Raw genomic sequence first — 18,803 nt, forward strand, 5'->3', positions numbered from 1 at the left:
GAACTAAAGAAAAATATATACAAAAATGACAAAACACTACAAAAAAAGAGTCTAGCCAAGCAACTGGCCTACCAATGATATTTGAAACTTTACAATTCGATCTAATTATCACATATTTTGACGAGGTGTTTATGTAATCAGATTTGGATTTTGCAATCTGCATCTGATTAATAATAAAAAACAAAAATAAAAGATACATAAAGTTTATAGAAAATTTTTGGATATATTGTTACTATAATTGTCATCATCTAGAATTGTCACGTACAAAACACATGCACACTTACTAGTTACTAAAATAAAAGATTAATTATTTTACACAACATTGCATTCCTCATGATAGTTATTAATTTCTATAGCTTCATTTTCCCTTGACAAATCCTGTGCGTCGGATGGATCCCCTTCAGTTAACTAGTATACAAATACAATTTTTGGATTCTTCTACAAAATGCATCAAATTGATGGAGACATTGCTAGACTGTTACATTTGAACTCTTCTTACAATTTTACACCCTTACATTGTTAAAATTCTACTTCTTTCCGTCTTCAAAACCTAAACAGCAACCTTATTGTTACATCGTTGGAAAACTCAGAGCCATTGATGCATATATACACATCGTCTGGGGTGAAAGACAGTGAACCAACTCTCTGCAGCAAATTGTGGGGGGGGGGGGGGGGGGAATCAGTACAGATAATCTGAAAGACATTGAGAATTTGCTGGTGGTTCTCTCCTTGAATGTTAAGCTACTTAATTGACACCTGTACTTTCAGGATCATCAAGAACTTGCAAGTATAGAGGAACTACAAGGGGTATAAATGAGTTTCTCCGCTTGTCAACAGTGTCTGCTTTTGCTGGGATAAGGATCATTAGTTGAGATTTGATAGGAGGCTGAATGCCACAATACTTGAGACTTGGGGCTTCATTCAGAACTGTTGTTAAAGAACACCTAGATCTCTTAGGTTTTTCAGAAAAGTTTCTCCTACAGAAGAGGCAGACTTCACAAATATGGCAGGGTAGCCAACTGGAGCTTCTATCCAAACTTCAGTTCCCTGTTTGTTGAATGTTTTCCCTGTCCAAATGTGTTTCCAAGAGCAACTTTCTCCTAGTGGGAAATATGCCTTAACTTCCTTCTTGCCTTTATCAAGAACAGGCACAACTAGGATCTCTGTGCCAACCAAGAACTGTTGATAAGTCATGTTGTGCACATGTTCATCGTTCGGAAAGTGGAGAAAGAGATGACGGCAAACAGGCAGACCTTTGAGTGCAGCTTCCTGATTTGAATCAAAAGAAGAAAGAATCCAATAAAAAAGACCTATTAGATTGTAGTAAGGTAAGTTGGATGTTATAGTGTTTTTACAAAAAAACTTGCTTCGAAGTGAAACAGAAACAGGTATTGACAAATTCTTGACATTACCTTCACAAGTTGAATCCTGTAAAATTTCCAAGCCTTGTAAACCTTGGCAAAGCGTGCAAAATGTGACAAGGTTCGGCTATTCGAATAGAACTGTATATTTGCAGATGGTCTATTTCCCTGTTTGAGAAAAAAAAAATTGCTTGGTATCTTATTAGGATTGTCAAAATGGAGAATATCAATTTGAACTCTTCAACATTTGGGGATTAATATCTGCTTATTGCCTCAAACCTGGACAGCTCCATCAAAGTAATTTAAGAGCTTCATCCTGTTGTTTGGAAAACTTCATTTGAGCAAATAAACCTGTTTGATTATGGCAATGTAATCTTATAAGTTTTTATGTAAAGTTGGAGGCAGCCACTTTTACTTACTTCATGGGTTCTAAACACTGTACTGAATGCATTCAGTTCCATCCATCTCAAAAGCAACTCTTCACTTCTTTGATACTTAATAAGAGGTAATCTTACTGCACAGTAGCCTCCAATGTCACTGTGGTTGAAGGCATAACCAGACAGTCCACTACTAAGCAAGCCTACAACAGCACTCTTGATTCCATCATTTGCCTGCCAGCTTACCATCTGGTCACCTTCCCAAAACAGCATACCCCATTTGGGACTTTCCCTAAAACCAGCCCTCATGAAAAAGACTAAAGACTCTTCTTTGTCCTTCTCTTCCCTTGCAAGTTGAGTAGATTGCCATTCTTCCACAAACTCCCGGTTTATTTTGGCCCATAACTCAGGATATCTGTTATGGGCAGATATAGGATCCTCACCTAATCAATGAGAATGCTCTATTAGTGTTGGTAAATATGAAGTTCTCTACGTTTTTGATAAATAAGAAAATAAAATTTCATACCTGAATAGAGTGATGCATCCAGTGGCAGGCCTTCACCAAAATCTGCCATCCATCCCCTGACACCATCATCTACCATTTCCTGTAAGATCTGCTTGAACCATCGTGAGGCATCTGGGTGTGTCAGATCCAACATCCCCACATCAAAAGCTGTGTTTGGAACCATATATATTTCTCCACTCTTGTGTTTCACTAAGATGTCCAACTTTTTGGCCTCCTCAAATAGGTTTCTCCTTCTGTTCAACTTCTCATCAACCTGTGATGGCAAATAATTAGCAAAGAATCAGAAACTTGTTTTTGACTTGTCCTCTCTAGTCATTCTCTCTCTCAATTATCAATGAGGAACAATATATTTACAGGTGCTAGACAAGGATTGCAGTAAGTCATCACTTTAATATCCTCTGAACCAAGACCCTTCAGAAGTTGTTGCCATCCCCTGTACTGTTCTCTGTCAATTTCCCAATTCCACCATAGCTGAGACCCAATTACAGTCTTTCTCTGCCCCACCCAATCCTACATGCCATCCACCACATCCTCATTCAGATGGAATTTGACTTAGATATGCGTCTATGTGAAGGTGGAGGTGTATGTCTATGCTTGTATTAGGTAAGAAAACTACCTGCAACCAGAACGCTGAGATGGGAACATCATAATTTTTCAGTTTATCCCAAACCTTGCGTACTGTCTCTGTCCCACCTTGCATTCCCACCACCGCTCCGGAGATGATCCAGTTAGCAAGCTCAGGGGGTCGTCCAATGGCTTCTGTGAATTGTTCAATAAGGTCAGTTGGTGAGTTCCCATAGAGTATTCTACCTTGCAACGAATCGCCATGTATCTGTAAGAAATAACAGAAAAATCTGAAACTTTGAGAAATGATTACCTTGAGGATATTCTGAGATGTATTAACTTCAAGGAATTACCTTTATCTGAACTCTATCTGGTTTTGTTAGATCAAAAACAGAATAATTGTATCCTTCAAGGTAAAGAGATCTCATCTTTGATGTCATATAGAATGGAGAAGGTGCATAGGTAGTACTCCAGTCACCTCCAGCTCTGTAAAAATAAAAGTTTAAAATTGAACAAAAGTATAATTAAATTGATCTGAGGCTCAGAATGTCTTAGATATACCTGTAGCTAACCAGATTAGCTGCAAGAGTGATGGGTTGATCTCCTCTTCCAATGCCCTGCTCTTGAACAAAAATTGGTACTCTTCTACCTTTGAACTCCATGTGAGAGAACTGCTCTCCAAAACCGTAGAACTTCTCATCTGTTTCACTTGAATATGTCAGAAAAACTCTGTTTACCCCTGGAAAATCTCCAGGCTTCTCTTCTTCTCTTTCATCATCTGAAGGATTAACTGTAACAAAACCTCTTGGCCTTGAGAGAAACCAAAACCACCCAAGACGTCGTTTCTTAGGCCTGCCCAGCTTCCATCTTAAACTCCTGAAGCTTCTGGGGACCTTTGGCAAGGCTCTCCGGTACAAATCAGAATTGGGTATTCCAAGTTTCACTTGGAAAGCAATTTGATTACTGCTTTTCTGTTCAAACAAAACCCAATATCTTTTGTCAGAGATGGAATGTTCCTCGGTCTCTAAATCTAAGCCTCCATGAGCTCTGAGTTTCTCAAAATGAAACTGTTTTTGCTTATTCCTCCTCTTGTCGCAGAAAATCCAACCTGTTATGAGTAAAATGGGGAAATAGGTATCCTTGAAATCCAGTTTATTGTCCATTGACCAGAACCCAGATGGGAAATCAGGATACTTTGCCACTTCACTGATATCAGATTGATTTATCACCTTTATATCTTCAATATATTGACGGTTACATATCGAATGAACACGTTTATCTTTTATAACAAACGAACCTCTGCTTTCTTCCGCCTCTGTCTCTACAATTGCTGCAGAAACAAAGGCTTGTCCTGGCACGGTAGACCAGATGGGCCTCGTGGGATGAGATTTGGGAGAAATAGAGAGACACCCACCATCAATTGAGCTCCAACTGAGCTGGAAATCCTTCCCAAAATCGAAGATCTTCTGTGAAGGGACTGTTTGTAGATTAAAGAACAGGCCTCCATGGATGAAAGGAAGAGCTTTCGGGGGAGAAGCGAAGGGATTGTTGAGGTGTTTGTGATGTTTCTTGGTGATTTTGAGGCTTGCCATGTTTGAGTTGAAGACGTGTCTGACCCATGGAATCTCATTTATAGATTCATGACAAAGACTAGTTCAATTGTCTTTTGAGTACTAGATTCACAAGACACTAGATGGTTTCCAATTTGAATCAAATTCGTGGGTCCCATGCAGAAAGTTATGTTAATTAGGCCAGTCGAATAATATTTATCATCATCATCATCAAAGCCTTGTGTCCCATTTACATAAGTCGGTTACATGAGTCCTGTTTCATCATTCCATTTTATCCATTGTCTAATTCATCTTTAAATTAATTAATTATGAACAATTAAATCATTTCTTATTATTTTTATTTAAGTCTTTTTTGGCATGCCCCTTTTCTAATATAAGAGCCCAGAAGTATTGAGTAAGAATTGATTTTGCTTAGTTGAGTAGTGTTTGCTAGAATATGTGATTTTGTTTTCAAAACAAAAACAACAGCCTTATGTTGCAACTGATGAATCAAGCTGTTATTCCTTCTACATTCGTTTTGAGAGAGAGAGAAACGCCAAGCAATATAAGATGGATCGTGCAAATTTGTTGTTTCTGTTATTATGCATCTAGACATGATTATGTGACAGGTTCATTTTTTATGGTAGTGAATCACGCCTTTATTTTTGCTCCATTCATAGGTGTGAATCTTCCCTCCATTAGGCATTAATTCATCCCTTTGTGCAATCTGTCCCTCCATTCCTAATATGCAATGAAATTAAGAAAGTACCGTGTACTCGTTATTCAAATGAATATCGTCACAAACTCACCTCTTAACAGTAGGATTGGCATCAAGGTTGATAGTGATACGTGGTATTAAGCGAGATGTGCGGTTGTAAATCTGTATTCATTATACTTAGGCCAAGTTTGGGAGTGTTTAAAATTTCCGATTAATATCCTGTACTTTAGCCCTAGTGCCACTTTAACTCTCAAACTTTAAAATGCGACAATTTAATATCGGAACTTTTAAAATATGGCAATTTAGTATTTGTCATTAATTAGTTGTAAAAAGACACAAATGCCCTTTGAATGTCATCTAATTTTCTTTATCAACCATCCAAAATCTGAGTTCACATATGTGCCCCATAACGTCCCATAGTACATCCCCGCCATGTATTGGGAACATCTCCCGATGGTGTACCAGAAATGATGATGTCATCATCAGGAGATGTTCCCAATACACGGTGGGGATGTACTGTGGGACGTTGTGGAGCACCCCCTTGTGGGGTGCAGATCTGAACTCCTCAAATCCTTGCCTCTTCTTCTATTCAAGAAAGTTGGGGTCACGTTTGTGTGGGCATTTTGGTGACCCCAACTTTCTTGAATGGAACAAGCAAGGATTTGGGACTTAATTTTTTGTCAAAGTTTAGATGGTTGATAAAGAAAATTAAATGACACTTGAAAGACATTTGTTTATTTTTCAAATGTCATTTAACAGTAGGTTAATGATGTAACTGGTTCCGGTCACGTATCATTTTTTTTTCATGATGTGTCAATTTTTTGGCTAAGTACCTCGTCATCTCATCTGCTCCCAAGTGGCCTGTGACTCAGAGGCTGAAGTGGAGCTCCCTACTGGCGAATTGCTTGGTGGTGAACTACCTTGATGAGCTATTGGGAGATGAGCTACCTTGATGAACTGCTTGGAGGTGAGCTACCTTTATGAGCTGCCTGGAGGTTAGCTACCTTGATAACCTGCCTAGAGGTGAGCTACCTTGATGACGAGCTCCCTAGTGTAGTGCAACCCAACTGCTACTGGCAATAGGTGATCTGGCTACCAGTAGCGATGGGAACTGAACTGGCTATTCCCTGCTGGCGATGATATGCTCATCTTTGTAAGTGGCGGGAGCTGAGGGACCTGCAAGAACTAAATCAGAGAACCCGGGGGTGTTTACCCGGTGAGGTCACTCCGATGGCTAAGTTAGCACAGTATAGTAGTAGAGAGCTTGAAGATGATAAGAGACTGAGAGAGCTAAAGAGCAAAGGTTACCCATCCCTTTTCGCATCCTACCTTCGCCCCTGGGGGTGAGGTCTTTATATACTGGAGTCCTCATGGGTTAGGTGGAGCAGTTCCTAGATCCCAGTTGTGATGGGACTGGCTTGCATGTTAGGTGGGTGAAATGCCATCAAACGGTAAAATTGTCCCTTCTCGTCAGAATCGAGGAGTTGGTGAACTAAAATAGCCGTTACAAATCACAATCCCATAAAATGCGGGGTACGGAGGTGTGTTCCTCGAGGTTGTCAAGTTGGCGCCTGTGTTAGGCCACTAGGTCAGTGCCTGGGCTAGGCCGCCAGCTCGTGCAAGGGCCAGGTCATGCCAAGGCCAAGCTACCAGCTCGTGCTAGGGCCAGGCTGCCAGCTCGTGCCAGGGCTAGGCTGCCAGCTCGTGCCAGGTCGTGCCAATGCTAGGTTGTGCCAGTGCCAGGCCACGCCTATGCTAGGCCGCACTCATGCCAGGCCGTGCTAGTGCCAGGCCCCACCCATGCCAGGCCGCGCTCGTGCCAGGTCGTGCTTGGTGGGACACCATCAACTTAGCAAAGGCAAGTTATTGTCAAAGTGGTCTCGGGTGTCGCCTAGTTGTTCTGAGGTGCTAGGCTACATGATGGCGAGCTGCCTGTGTGTTGCAATGATGGCGAGTTGCCTAGTGGCAAGATGCATGTTAGTGTTGCATGATGGCGAGCTGCCTGTGAGTGTTGCATGGTGGCGAGTTGCCTGTGAGTGATGCATGATGGCGAGCTGCCTAGTGGTGAGCTTCGAGCTGTCTAGCTGTCAAGGGACAGCACTTAGTTGGCATGAGGTGCCAGGTGTCACAAGATCATTGGAGGGCCAAATCCACCCTCATCATTTGCCCCCCACTCCCGAGCTGAAAGTAACTCGGTGAAAGGAGTATATTTCTCCTTTTGGCCCGTAATTCGATGAGCTCGTAGGCGTTGATTCAGTTTCTTAGGCTCTAGGAGCTGCTTGGAAGCGAGCTGCCCGTAAGGTGCTGAGGTCTCTGCCAGTTTGGTACTTTAGTCCTTAGGTTCTGGGAGCGACTTATAGTCCACTCTTGTTGACTTTGTCCATGCCGATGAGGCGACTAGCTCTTGTGCAGTAGTGTTGCCCATGCCGTAGAGGCGACTGGGTCTTAAGCAGCAGTGTTGCCCATGCCGTATAGGCGATTGGGTCTTTCAGTAGTAGTGTTGCCTGTGCCGTAGAGGCGACTAGGTCTTTTAGCAGTAGTGGCCCTTAGGCTTTGGGAGGGACCCATAGTCCACTCCTGAACTTTGCCCATGCCGTAGAGGCGACTGGGTCTTGTTGTGGCCCTTAGGCTTTGGGAGGGACCCGTAGTCCGCTCCTGAAGTTTTGCCCATGCCGTAGAGGCGACTGGGTCTTGCTTTGGCCCTTAGGCTTTGGGAGGGACCCGTAGACCCCTCCTAAAGTTTTGCCCATGCCATAGAGGCGACTGGGTCTTGTTGTGGCCCTTAGGCTTTGAGAGGGACCCGTAGTCCACTCCTGAAGTGTTGCCCATGGCGTAGAGGCAACTGGGTCTTGTTGTGGCCCTTAGGCTTTGGGAGGGACCCGTAGTCCGCTCCTGAACTTTGTTGCTCTTTAGAGACCTACAAGGAACTAAATGTTAGAGGACCCGGGGTGGCTAACTCGGTGTGGTCGCTCCGATGGCTAAGTCAGTTCTCTCATAGTAGACTGCGAGCTAGAAATCACAATCTGTGAGCTAGAGCTTGCTTACTTGTTTTTTAGGCTGGTGCCTTTTCAGTTTGTGAGTTCGCGCCTAGGCCAGGCCGCCAGGTCGGGGCTCGTGCCAAGTCGTGTCAGATCGGCTCGTGTGCAAGGCTGCCAGACCGTGTGCAGGCCGCGCGTAGGCCGCACCAGGCCATGCGCAGGCCGCCAGGGGGCCGCCTTAGAGCTACTTAGTCTGTTAGCTCCCTGCACAGTCTTTGAGTTCATAAAAAATGAAAACTATAAAGCGAGAGCTTAAGTTTCTAAAAAGGGGTGGACTTAACTTTCAGGGAGAAGAGGACTTAGCCTTTTTGTAAGATAAGAACTTAGCTTTTGTAGGATGAGAACTTAGCTTTTGTAGCATGTTCCCATAGACGGCGCCAATAGATGTAACCGGCTCCGGTCACGTATCATTTTTTTTCGTGATGTGTCAATTTTTTGGCTAAGTACCTCGTCATCTCGTCTGCTCCCAAGTGTCCTGTGACTCAGAGGTTGAAGTGGAGCTCCCTGGTGGTGAACTGCCTGGTGGTGAAATACCTTGATGAGCTGCTAGGAGGTGAGCTACCTTGATGAACTGCTTGGAGGTGAGCTACCTTGATGAGCTGCCTAGAGGTTAGCTACCTCGATGAGCTGCCTAGAGGTGAGCTACCTTGATGACGAGCTCCCTAGTGTAGTGCAACCCGACTACTACCGGCAAGAGGTGATCTGGCTACCAGTAACGATGGGAACTGAACTGGCTACTCCCTGCTGGCGATGATCTGCTCATCTTTGTAAACGGTGGGAGCTTAGGGACCTGCGATAACTAAATCAGAGAACACGGGGGTGTTTACCTGGTGAGGTCACTCTGATGGCTAAGTTAGCGTAGTATAGTAGTAGAGAGCTTGAAGATGATAAGAGAATGAGAGAGCTAGAGAGAAGAGGTTACCCATCCCTTTTTGCATCCTACCTTCGCCCCTAGGGGTGAGGTCTTTTATACTGGAGTCATCATGGGTTAGGTGGAGCAGTTCCTGGATCCCAACTGTGATGGGACTGGCTTGCATGTTAGGTGGGTGAAATGCCATCAAACGGTAAAATTGTCCCTTCTCGTTAGAACTGAGGAGTTGGTGAACTAATATAGTCGTTACAAGTCACAATCCCGTAAAATGCGAGGTACGGAGGTGTGTTCCTCGAGGTTGTCAGGTTGGTGCCTGTGTCAGGCCGCCAAGTCGGTGCCTGGGCTAGGCCACCAGCTCGTGCCAGGGCCAAGCTGGCAGCTCGTGCCAGGGCCAGGTCGTGCCAGTGCCAGGCCGCACCTGTGCTAGGCCACGCTCGTGCGAGTCCGCGCCAGTGCCAGGCCACGCCTGGTGGGACACCATTAACTTAGCAAAGGCAAGTTGTTGTCAAAGTGGTCCCGGGTGTCGCCTAGTTGTTCTGAGGTGCCAGGCTACATGATGGCGAGCTGCCTAGTGGCAAGCTACTTGTGTGTTGCAATGATGGCGAGCTGCCTAGTGGCGAGCTGCCTGTGAGTGTTGCATGATGGCGAGATGCCTAGTGGCGAGCTACCTGTGAGTGATGCATGATGGCGAGCTGCCTATGGCAAGCTTCGAGTTGTCTAGCTGTCAAGGGGCTGCACTTAGTTAGCATGAGGTGCTAGATGTCACAAGATCATTGGAGGGCCAAATCCGCCCTCATCAGTTAATATTTGATTAATGGCACGTAATGGATTGTCACGTTTTGATAGTTCAGGTACCAAATTGTCGCATTTTAAAGTTTGAGGACCAAAGTGGCACTAGGCCCAAAGTACAGGGTATTAATCAAAAATTTTCCCTTAGAAATAAGTACTTATTCAAATAAACATTTATTTAGGGTTGGGATCATGCTATTAAGCACTTACTGACATTTGGGAAATAAGTCCAAAATAAGTGCTTATTGGATAAGTCAAAATTGCAATTTTTTAAGTGCTTATATAATAAGCACTTATTCAATTTTTTTCTCTCACAATTTTCCCTAGTTAATTTTTAGGATACCAGTTACGCCCTTCGAATGCCAAAGACATAGGTTTTGAAATTTCATGTTTTCTTCTCCATTATATATATTCTCCAACCAGCACACATCTTTCATTTTTTACATTTTTAAACGATCCAACCAGTGGTACATCTCCTCCATCGTCTTCTCACCATATATACCAATGATAGAAATAGGAGAGAGAGAGAGAGAGAGAGAGAGAGAGAGAGAGTATGCCTATAACCCACATGAGTTTGAAAAAATCATGGTATATTTTGAAAATTTGAAAGAAAATAAGGACAAATGAATCACAAGTGCTGTTTTTTTTTTTTTAATGTTTATTGGAGAAAAAGACCACCAAACACCCAACATGAAACACTTATTGTTAACATAAGCACTCCCAAATTTGGCCTTAGGGGTGTAATTTGGGCGAGCTCAACTTGAGTCCAAACCAACCCAACCTGAAATTTTATATGGGATTTTTAGTCTTTAGCTAGGCCCAAGCCCAACCCCACCTTGTCCCAACTCAAGCCCAGCCCAACTATATACATACATACATATGTACACATATATTTATATACATATTTACATATATGCATACATATTTGCATAAATGCATACATGTATAGTTTTAGAGTGGGTTCATTGATCAACTCGTGCCCAGGCTCGGCTCCACTATATGACTCCGGATCTCCTGCCCACGTCTATCCACAACACACTACCCCCGTGCATTGGGAACATCTCCCCATGCATAATACTAGGAGAATGAGATGTTCTCTATGTGTGGTTGTGATGGTATGTAGGTAGACGTGACCAGAGTTATTGTGGGAAGGAGATCCGGACTCCCACTATACACATTCATACAATACATACAGCCCAACATATGTGACTTGCACCCCTAATTAAACTATGCTAAAGGATACAATAAAAGAAAATTATTGTCAAATGCAAGCAAAGTACTATGGATAGTGTCTTCTACTTGGACTTATACAAGTGCCAACAAGACCCAAACCAACAAGGCTTCCAGGTGCTTGCAATACTTTATAATTGGGATTTGCTAACAAGACCTTAAAATTGTGTTTAACAAGTTGAAACACTTACCTGCTCAAAATTCTTCATTTATATAGCACAAGAGTAGGTTTACAACAAGAGTAGTCTTTCAATAGGTAGATATAACCAATACAACTCAAACTATACTCAATTTCTAGAGTACTCATAAATGTTCAATTCATGGAGGAAAATACCAATAGATGGGTGAGAACAAGCTCAATGGCTTCTCAACAAAGCTCACGTATAAAACTGATAAAGCATAGAGATCTTTTTCTCTAGAAAGACTCTAGCTCTATCTTGCTCTCTCTAAAAATCAATTATTTACAATATGTACAAGTGGATGCACATGTTTTTCTTAAGCCTTGATTCAAACTTAATTGTTGCTTTCTTGCCTTTTGAATCAAGTTGAACTCCTCTATTAATAGAGGATTTGAGAGCAAGTGACTATTTTCTAGCCATTCAAAGGATTTTACTTTCTTTAGAAATGATTCAAATTTTCCCTAACATGTTAGAAAGATTTTCAATAATAGTAGTAGTAGACATTGGAACCTTCAAACAAATCTTCTCTATAGTAGACGATTGTACATTTAATAATCGGCTACAATACAAATGGAGGAATCCTTTTTCTTTATTAATTGAATGGTCCCTCCTTATCAATCGATTAGTAAGACTTTGAACTTAGTCAATTTGAGTAGTTCATACATCATTACTATGTAGTTGACTCATTGAACTTAGTCAATTAGTAGTTCATACATCATTACTATGTAGTTCATACATCATTACTTTCCATGCCTCAAATATCATAGTTAATTGACACATGTATTTGAGGTAGTTAACTACTTCTTATAGTCTTTGCAATGCATGCATTAGCTATCATAATTAGTCGATACATGTTTTTGAGTAGTCAACTACTTGACACAGTCAAGACCAATTTACCTGATTGATGGCCCAAATGCTTAGAAACCTTGGCACATTTTGCCTAGAGGATTGAAAACTTCCATTATCTTTCAATAAGTATTTTTCTAACTTTTATAACTTACTAGTAAGTGTGCACATGCTTTGCACGTGGTAATTCTAGATAATGATAATGATAGTAATAATATATCCAAAATTTTCTATGAACTTTATGTATTTTTTATTTTTTGTTTTATATTTTATATTTTTTATTATTAATAGGATGCAAATTGCAAAATCCAAATCTGATTTTATAAACACCACATCCAAATATGTGATAACCGGATCAAATCGTGAAATTTCAAGTATCTTTTTAGTGTATCTTTTTTCTTTTGTTCAATTATTAAAAAATATAAGATTTAAATAAAGAGAATTAAATGAGGCAAAAAGTAGTAGTTTAATTTACAATTGAAACCTTAAATTAAATAGGGACTAAATTCAAAAATAAGCATTTTTGTTAAAAGAAAGTTACACAATCTTATTCATATTTTTAATTGTGTAAATATAAAATTATAGATGTGTTCAATTTTTTTTTTTGTATTTTTGTGTGTAAAAGTAATTTTGATATGTAACATTTACTTTTTATTTAATATGATAAATATGATATTATACATGTGCTTGAATGCTTTTTTTTTTTTGCAAAATGTATGTATTTTTTCATTTTTATATTTCTATATTTTATTAATGTTTATTATTTATTTATGACATTAAAGGTTAAACTTTATGACATTAAAGGTCAACACATTTAACCCAAAAGTTGAACTATTTATTATTAATTTTTATATTTCATTTTTGGCCAGTTATAAATTATGCATTTCATTTTCATTATCAATAAAAATAATTCTTGTTTATTACACTTATTTTGTTTAATTTGATTAATAAAAAAATATCATTAGTATGCCTAATTTTTTCTACATTTTTTGTAATTTTCTACATTTATTTCTATTTTAAAAATTTTATTACCTAACTATGACTTTTATACCCTTTCTCAAACAAAGAAATATGGGTAATTTTAGTCCAAAAAAGTTTCACATTGCATCCACACTTTTATATAGTATAGATTAAAGCTCATGAAAGCCAAGAAACCAAACCTAATAATGATTGTGGTTTCTGAGGAGAATTTAACTAAGTTCAGTATAGTTGAGCATTTATGGAATGCATCATACAATTAAATACATCAAGATCTAAGAAAAATAAAATCAATTAAGGGTTTATTCCCATAGTTTATTTAGTTCCGAGAAGAATTAGAATGGAAATTGGAATAAGCTGGAATGGATTGCATTGCCAAAGGAGGAGGAGAGAATGGACATTCTCTCAAATGGGAGAATGCCATTCCAGCAACAATGGGAATGGGATTTGGGTTCCATCCAATCGAATAGTTGGAATCAAAACGATTCATTCCAATTCTGATTCCAAACCTCTATTCTTGTGAACCAAATCGGCCCAATTAAGTATAACTTAATGTAGTGATCATGTATTCTTATTGAGATATAGTAATAAATCCGTCTTTAGCACCTCCAAAGCCTTTAAGATCTTTAACATCCTTAATGCTAGATTTTTTTGGAACTTCCTTAGTTAAAGCATGGCAACCAATTAAGCAGAGCTTCCGCTTCATCAATTGTAGAAAATTAACTTTTATGAGTATTAAGCACAGAAAAGCTTACTAAAAATGTTGTTAACACACTATTAGTACTCTCATTGTACTTTGGAGGTGACTCACTCCATTGGTATCTTTCATAAGTCGCCTATATCAAGGGGACTCACTCCATTCGCCCAAGATTGTTAAGTGTCAAGTCAAGGAATTCTTAACTATAACTTCGATGGGTGACTTTGACAGGGCATTGGGGCATCTTCAAGAGGAAGTGGACTAGTGCCAGTGGTGAGTTTGGGACTCTGGTCACTATTGTTCTGATTTAGTCTCGAGGACTTCTAAAGGGTGATTTTAGGATTTTGAAAGTTTCAAATCGCATGTGACATAGCATGCATCAAATAACTAACGGAATGTGAACGGTAGGGCCTAAAGTGATAGTTTTTTGGAGTTTAGATACTAATGGCATGGTTTAAACTTCTACGAAAGTAAGGCATAGGGCTGTCAACTTCGGATTTGGTCGGATTCAGGCAGAACCAATCCCAAATCGATTATTAATCAAGACAAAATCATAAACCAAAAACTGTGAAGCGATTATTAATCAAGACAAAATCATAAATCAAGAACCATGAATCAATTATTAATCAAGACAAAATCATAAACCAAGAACTATCCTAATTAATAAGCGGGTCTATCAGGTCCAAAACCAATAGTCTCAATTATTCTAAAAACTATATTTATTTCTTTAAATAATAAATTAAATTTTAAATTTTGATAACATAACCTTGATAAAAATGATAAAAATACTAAATTATTTATATGTTAAAAATTAAACATTTTTAACTAATATTATCTTATTTATTATCTATCAAGTTTACCATTTCAAACTTAAAATATGATAAAATTATTAGAAACTAATAATTTGTTCCTAGTCCTAATCGGTTTGGGACAGGCAAGAATAGAAACCAGCCCAATTATTAATTGGGACAAAACCATGGACCAAAACCAATAATCGATTTAGGTCCATTAGGTAGACCCAGCCAATTGACAACCCTAGTGAGACTACCCCCAAAGTATAGGACACTAATATGCAATTTACATAAAAAAATAAAAAGGTCTAACCAACTAAAGAATCTTACACATAGCAACACAATTGGGGATAAAGACATGTTTTAAAACCATTGTTGATTTAGGTGGTCAAACTGTTCAACTTGGGAGTCACCTATTTGGTTCATTTTTCACTTTGTCTGAATTTTCCCAAAAAAAAAAAATTTGTTGAATTGGAACCAAACAATTGAACCGCTAAATTGCTCAATGGACAATGGTTTCCAGGCCCTTTATTATTTTAATTATTTTAAAAATTTTTGAAAATGTCACAAGCTGATCTACTCAGACTCGACATTCAAACCTTTCAACCCAAAAACTAGTAGCCAAAGTAGTTTCATTTCTAGGTCAATTTTTAAAACCTTGGATAAAAACACTCCACAGGTGAACATAACCAGGTTAAGTGTTCACCCCAAAGTGACACTTTTCTTTTATTTTTACCCACTTTACTATTTTTGGACCACTTTTAATAGACCTAACTTCCTAAGCACAAAAGAGTAAATTACAAAGACCACTATACTATGGGGTCAATGACAATTACCCCCCTAAACTTTCATTTGAAACAAAGACTCGCACTTTTCTTGCTAGATTCAATATTTAGATAAAATGGTAGAGGTTTAAATTGATTCATTGGAGAAAGAGGTGAATATTTTTTATATTTTAATATGAAGAGAGACATTCATGACAAAGAAATCAAACAAGAATTTAAAAGAAATTTGTTTTTTCTATATTAATGAAATAATTCTTGTTATTTTAACTGATTTTCGCTTGTGAAAATTCAAGGACTTTATCACAAATAAAAGTTCAGGGGTACTTTTCATTAACCCCATACAAGGGGGTCTTTATAATTTTACCAAAATAATGATTGAGCTTTTAGGAAATTTTCTATCTGCTAAACCATTACAATGAGCGTCATGATTGGACCTCCCTATCTAGGCTTGAGATTTCAACGCAAGGCTGTAAATTGATGAATGTATGGCCCCGGCACTCCACCTTTCCAACGCAATTGTTGATGGTGATGTAAAATCTATTGTGAACATTCTGTTGGTGGATAATCTCAAACCACCAAAGCGACTTACGCATTCAAAGTTGTAGTATAGCAACCCACAAGTTACAAAGATTTGTTTTATATTGTTTTCATGCCTTGTCCAAGAACTACCATAATTTTCAGAAGTTATTCCAACAAATGCTCCACTGGGAATGGAAAGAGTCCAGATTGCTTGTTGCCAAGGGCTATGAGAAAGAATAAATGAAGTTTATTTAAGAATGAGCACAGGGTGGCAACCAGTTGCAGGAGCTGAATGAATTCCACGTTAACACATGATGCCGTCAACATACGGAATAATTACTTGTATATATACTCATGTTTGAGGCAACTACTTATACCTTATAAGATGGCTCCACATAAAACAAATAGGTCATCCCTTTAGGCTATGATTTGAGGGAAAAAGTAAGGAAAGGAAGGGAAAAGCAAAGAAACCTTTACAAACTTTGTATAGGTTTTCATTCCTTTTCCTTCCTTTCTCTTCAAACCAAACATAGACTTGATAAAACATTTAGGACTTTCTGTTTTCTTCTCCACAGGCAACAGCATCATGCCATTTTCTTCCCCGCCAGTTCCTCTTCACTGTCTCTTTCACTCCCTGTTCCTCTCCTTTTCTTCTTCCTCTTTCTTCCCCCCAAGTTTCTCTTCTCTTACTCCCTCTTCCTCTCCTCTTATTTATCTTTCTTCCCCCGAGCCCCACTACAGCAAAAGACACTAGAAATTTTTACAATGGGGCAAACAGTGGCAACAGAATAGTGCTTCGATTTCGAGGGAGGAAAGGTTCATCGTCATTATTTAGAGAACAACGTGGCTCATCATCAGCTACCACATCCCTGAAATTGAAGCCCTCTTCATTCTAGTTTCAGAGAAAGCCCATTACCGCTCTAAAAACAACACCATCGTCATCCGGTGGCATTTGCAGCAGCAGAGAGAATAGAAAGAAGAAAAAGGTGTCCATTACAGCTTGAAAAACCACTGTCATCACTCGGTGGTGTTTGCAAAGGTGGAGAAAAGAGAAAGGGGGGAAAGCCAAAAGGGTTTGATCTATTTCTGTTTGAGAATAGGATGGAGGAAAGCCATAAAGTTTGGTTGTGGGTGTCTTCAAAATTAGAATTTCCTGATGAAGAATCAAACACTAGCTTGAAGAACATACAGAATCAAAGACAATGATTTTTGTGAAGCATCAAGGGAGTGTCAAGAAGCAGATCAGGGAAAGAGAGAAAATGAAAGGGACAAAGAACCTAGGGTTCCTATCAGGTGAATTTGAGGTTTTCTTTGGTTCTCTAATAGGAGGCTTTAGCTTTTTCTTTTTATTTTATAGTTTCAATTAGTCACAAAAGACTTGATACTCTCTCAAATATGCATGTACAGAAGACACATCTATTCAGGTTCTTCATGAATATCATACTATAAATAAAGGATCCAGACTTGGGGGAAAATACAATGCAATCACAGAGGGAAGTTCCAAGATCAAATTCAGATGAACAAATTGCATAGCAAACAAAATGGCAAAGTAGAATCTAATCATGGTATAAATATTTTTCTTTTTTGCAACAATATATATACCATGAATCAAAGAGAACAAAAGAAGCAATCAATTGAATCATAGATTCACCGAGTCACTACAGGACCAAAAATAGAAGAACCGTGGATTTGAAAGACATATAAATTTGGGTACTACAGACTTCAATGCACAAACAGATTATACCCAGCAAGAAGCCATGCAGATTCATCTCAATAACACAACAACCTTTATTTAAAAGACAGGGGATCATCAAGCTCAAGTTGAATGCTGATTTGAGCACTCATATTCATGTCCTCTCCCATAGCCTATCCCTTTATAACCTTGGATCAATTGAAAAGAGGGAACAAAAACCAAGCTTCAAACATAGAAACACCAACTGAGCAACTATTGTATCAACCTCAGAATGTTATTTTTCAATCTATCAACAGAACCAACTGTAAGCAAACAGGTATTGGAGCTTCCACATTTCTTTGGATTAGTTAGCACTGAACAATCAAACAAAGAAAACTAAAACCATGTCCAAATCAACGGATTAGAACAGATAGCCACGGTGAGTATAGACATTTGCTTATATACAACGCCGAACCAAAGCCAGTAAAGAGAAAAAAACCAAGATCTTATTTCATGTATAAGATTCACCGATAACCAGCAGGGTATACTTATCAAAACATTTCAACAGAAGCGATCTGGCTATATTGCAGATTCAAACAAAGGTAAAAAGGCATGGCCTACAAGGGTAAAGGAAAAAACCAAAAAGTAGATTTGCTCTTGTAAATTCGACGAATAGGGGTCGACCCATCGACGAGAAACAGCAGAGAAATCACCGCATTGAACCGATTTCGCGATCTGGGCATCCAAGATTTCGGCTCAGAAGGGGGTGAGGAGCTGAGAGAGCGTTGGTTTTGGCTCCGAGTTCATGCCAATGATGATGACAAGGGGGATGAAACCATAGTGAGTTATGACCTTGGCCTTCTTCATCGTCCAAGTGCTCCATTCCTTCAAGCACCTGACCGTCGATCGCTCCTCCGAGGCCTTTGGGCCCTTCTTGCCTTTCGCTTTCAGAGCAACCCTGGTAGCCATCGATCTTCCTTCTTCTTCCTCTTCTTTCAACTCTCTAAAACCCTAACCCTAGATTCGTACAGTTTATACGAAGAACAAGACAGTGCTATTTTATTCTAGAGACATTTTTCCGTTACAAAACAAACCCTTGCAGTATTCGGAAATGACAAATGAAAAATCCACCCGACTTTACAAAAGGGTAATGTTGTCAATGTACATCGACTCAGGCATTTCTCCTCCACCTGGGAATGGCAACGGGGCGGGGCGGGGACATGGGGCCTCTTTCCCCCCCATCCCCCTAACGGGGAGTCGGGGACAAGATTATCCCCATCCCCATTCCCACGGAGATCGTTATTCCCGCGGG

General features: G+C 39.6%; 2 protein-coding genes across 2 annotated transcripts; both read right to left on the reverse strand.

Annotated features, from left to right (window-relative positions):
- Positions 1-294: 294 nt before the first annotated feature.
- Positions 295-4,420, reverse strand: LOC148844239 (uncharacterized). Its single transcript, XM_088957137.1, has 8 exons — positions 3,390-4,420; positions 3,182-3,314; positions 2,881-3,096; positions 2,619-2,774; positions 2,265-2,517; positions 1,781-2,181; positions 1,413-1,529; positions 295-1,269 (listed from the first exon to the last, which is right to left on the reverse strand). The coding sequence occupies exons 1-8, from the start codon at positions 4,418-4,420 to the stop codon at positions 934-936; spliced, it is 2,643 nt and encodes an 880-aa protein (XP_088813263.1). The 3' UTR covers positions 295-933.
- Positions 4,421-17,975: 13,555 nt separating this feature from the next.
- LOC148844240 (mitochondrial import receptor subunit TOM7-1-like) lies at positions 17,976-18,577 on the reverse strand. Its single transcript, XM_088957616.1, has one exon. It carries the CDS (start codon positions 18,458-18,460, stop codon positions 18,248-18,250), a length of 213 nt encoding a protein of 70 aa, XP_088813742.1. The 5' UTR covers positions 18,461-18,577; the 3' UTR covers positions 17,976-18,247.
- Between the last annotated feature and the right edge of the window lie 226 nt (positions 18,578-18,803).

This window comes from Nelumbo lutea, chromosome 8 (assembly GCF_056320005.1).
Source record: "Nelumbo lutea isolate HS-2025 chromosome 8, American lotus-T2T, whole genome shotgun sequence".
Taxonomy (NCBI): domain Eukaryota; kingdom Viridiplantae; phylum Streptophyta; class Magnoliopsida; order Proteales; family Nelumbonaceae; genus Nelumbo; species Nelumbo lutea.

Bases quoted from the DNA above. Each gene is read 5' to 3' on its own strand.
- LOC148844239 (XM_088957137.1), bottom strand. From the start codon at position 4,420: ATGGCAAGCCTCAAAATCACCAAGAAACATCACAAACACCTCAACAAT. The intron at 2,182-2,264 runs GTATGAAATTTT...CTCATTGATTAG, and splicing joins GGATGCATCACTCTATTCAG to GTGAGGATCCTATATCTGCC. The intron at 1,530-1,780 runs GTAAGTAAAAGT...TTTCTCAAACAG, and splicing joins CAGTGTTTAGAACCCATGAA to GGAAATAGACCATCTGCAAA.
- LOC148844240 (XM_088957616.1), bottom strand. From the start codon at position 18,460: ATGGCTACCAGGGTTGCTCTGAAAGCGAAAGGCAAGAAGGGCCCAAAG.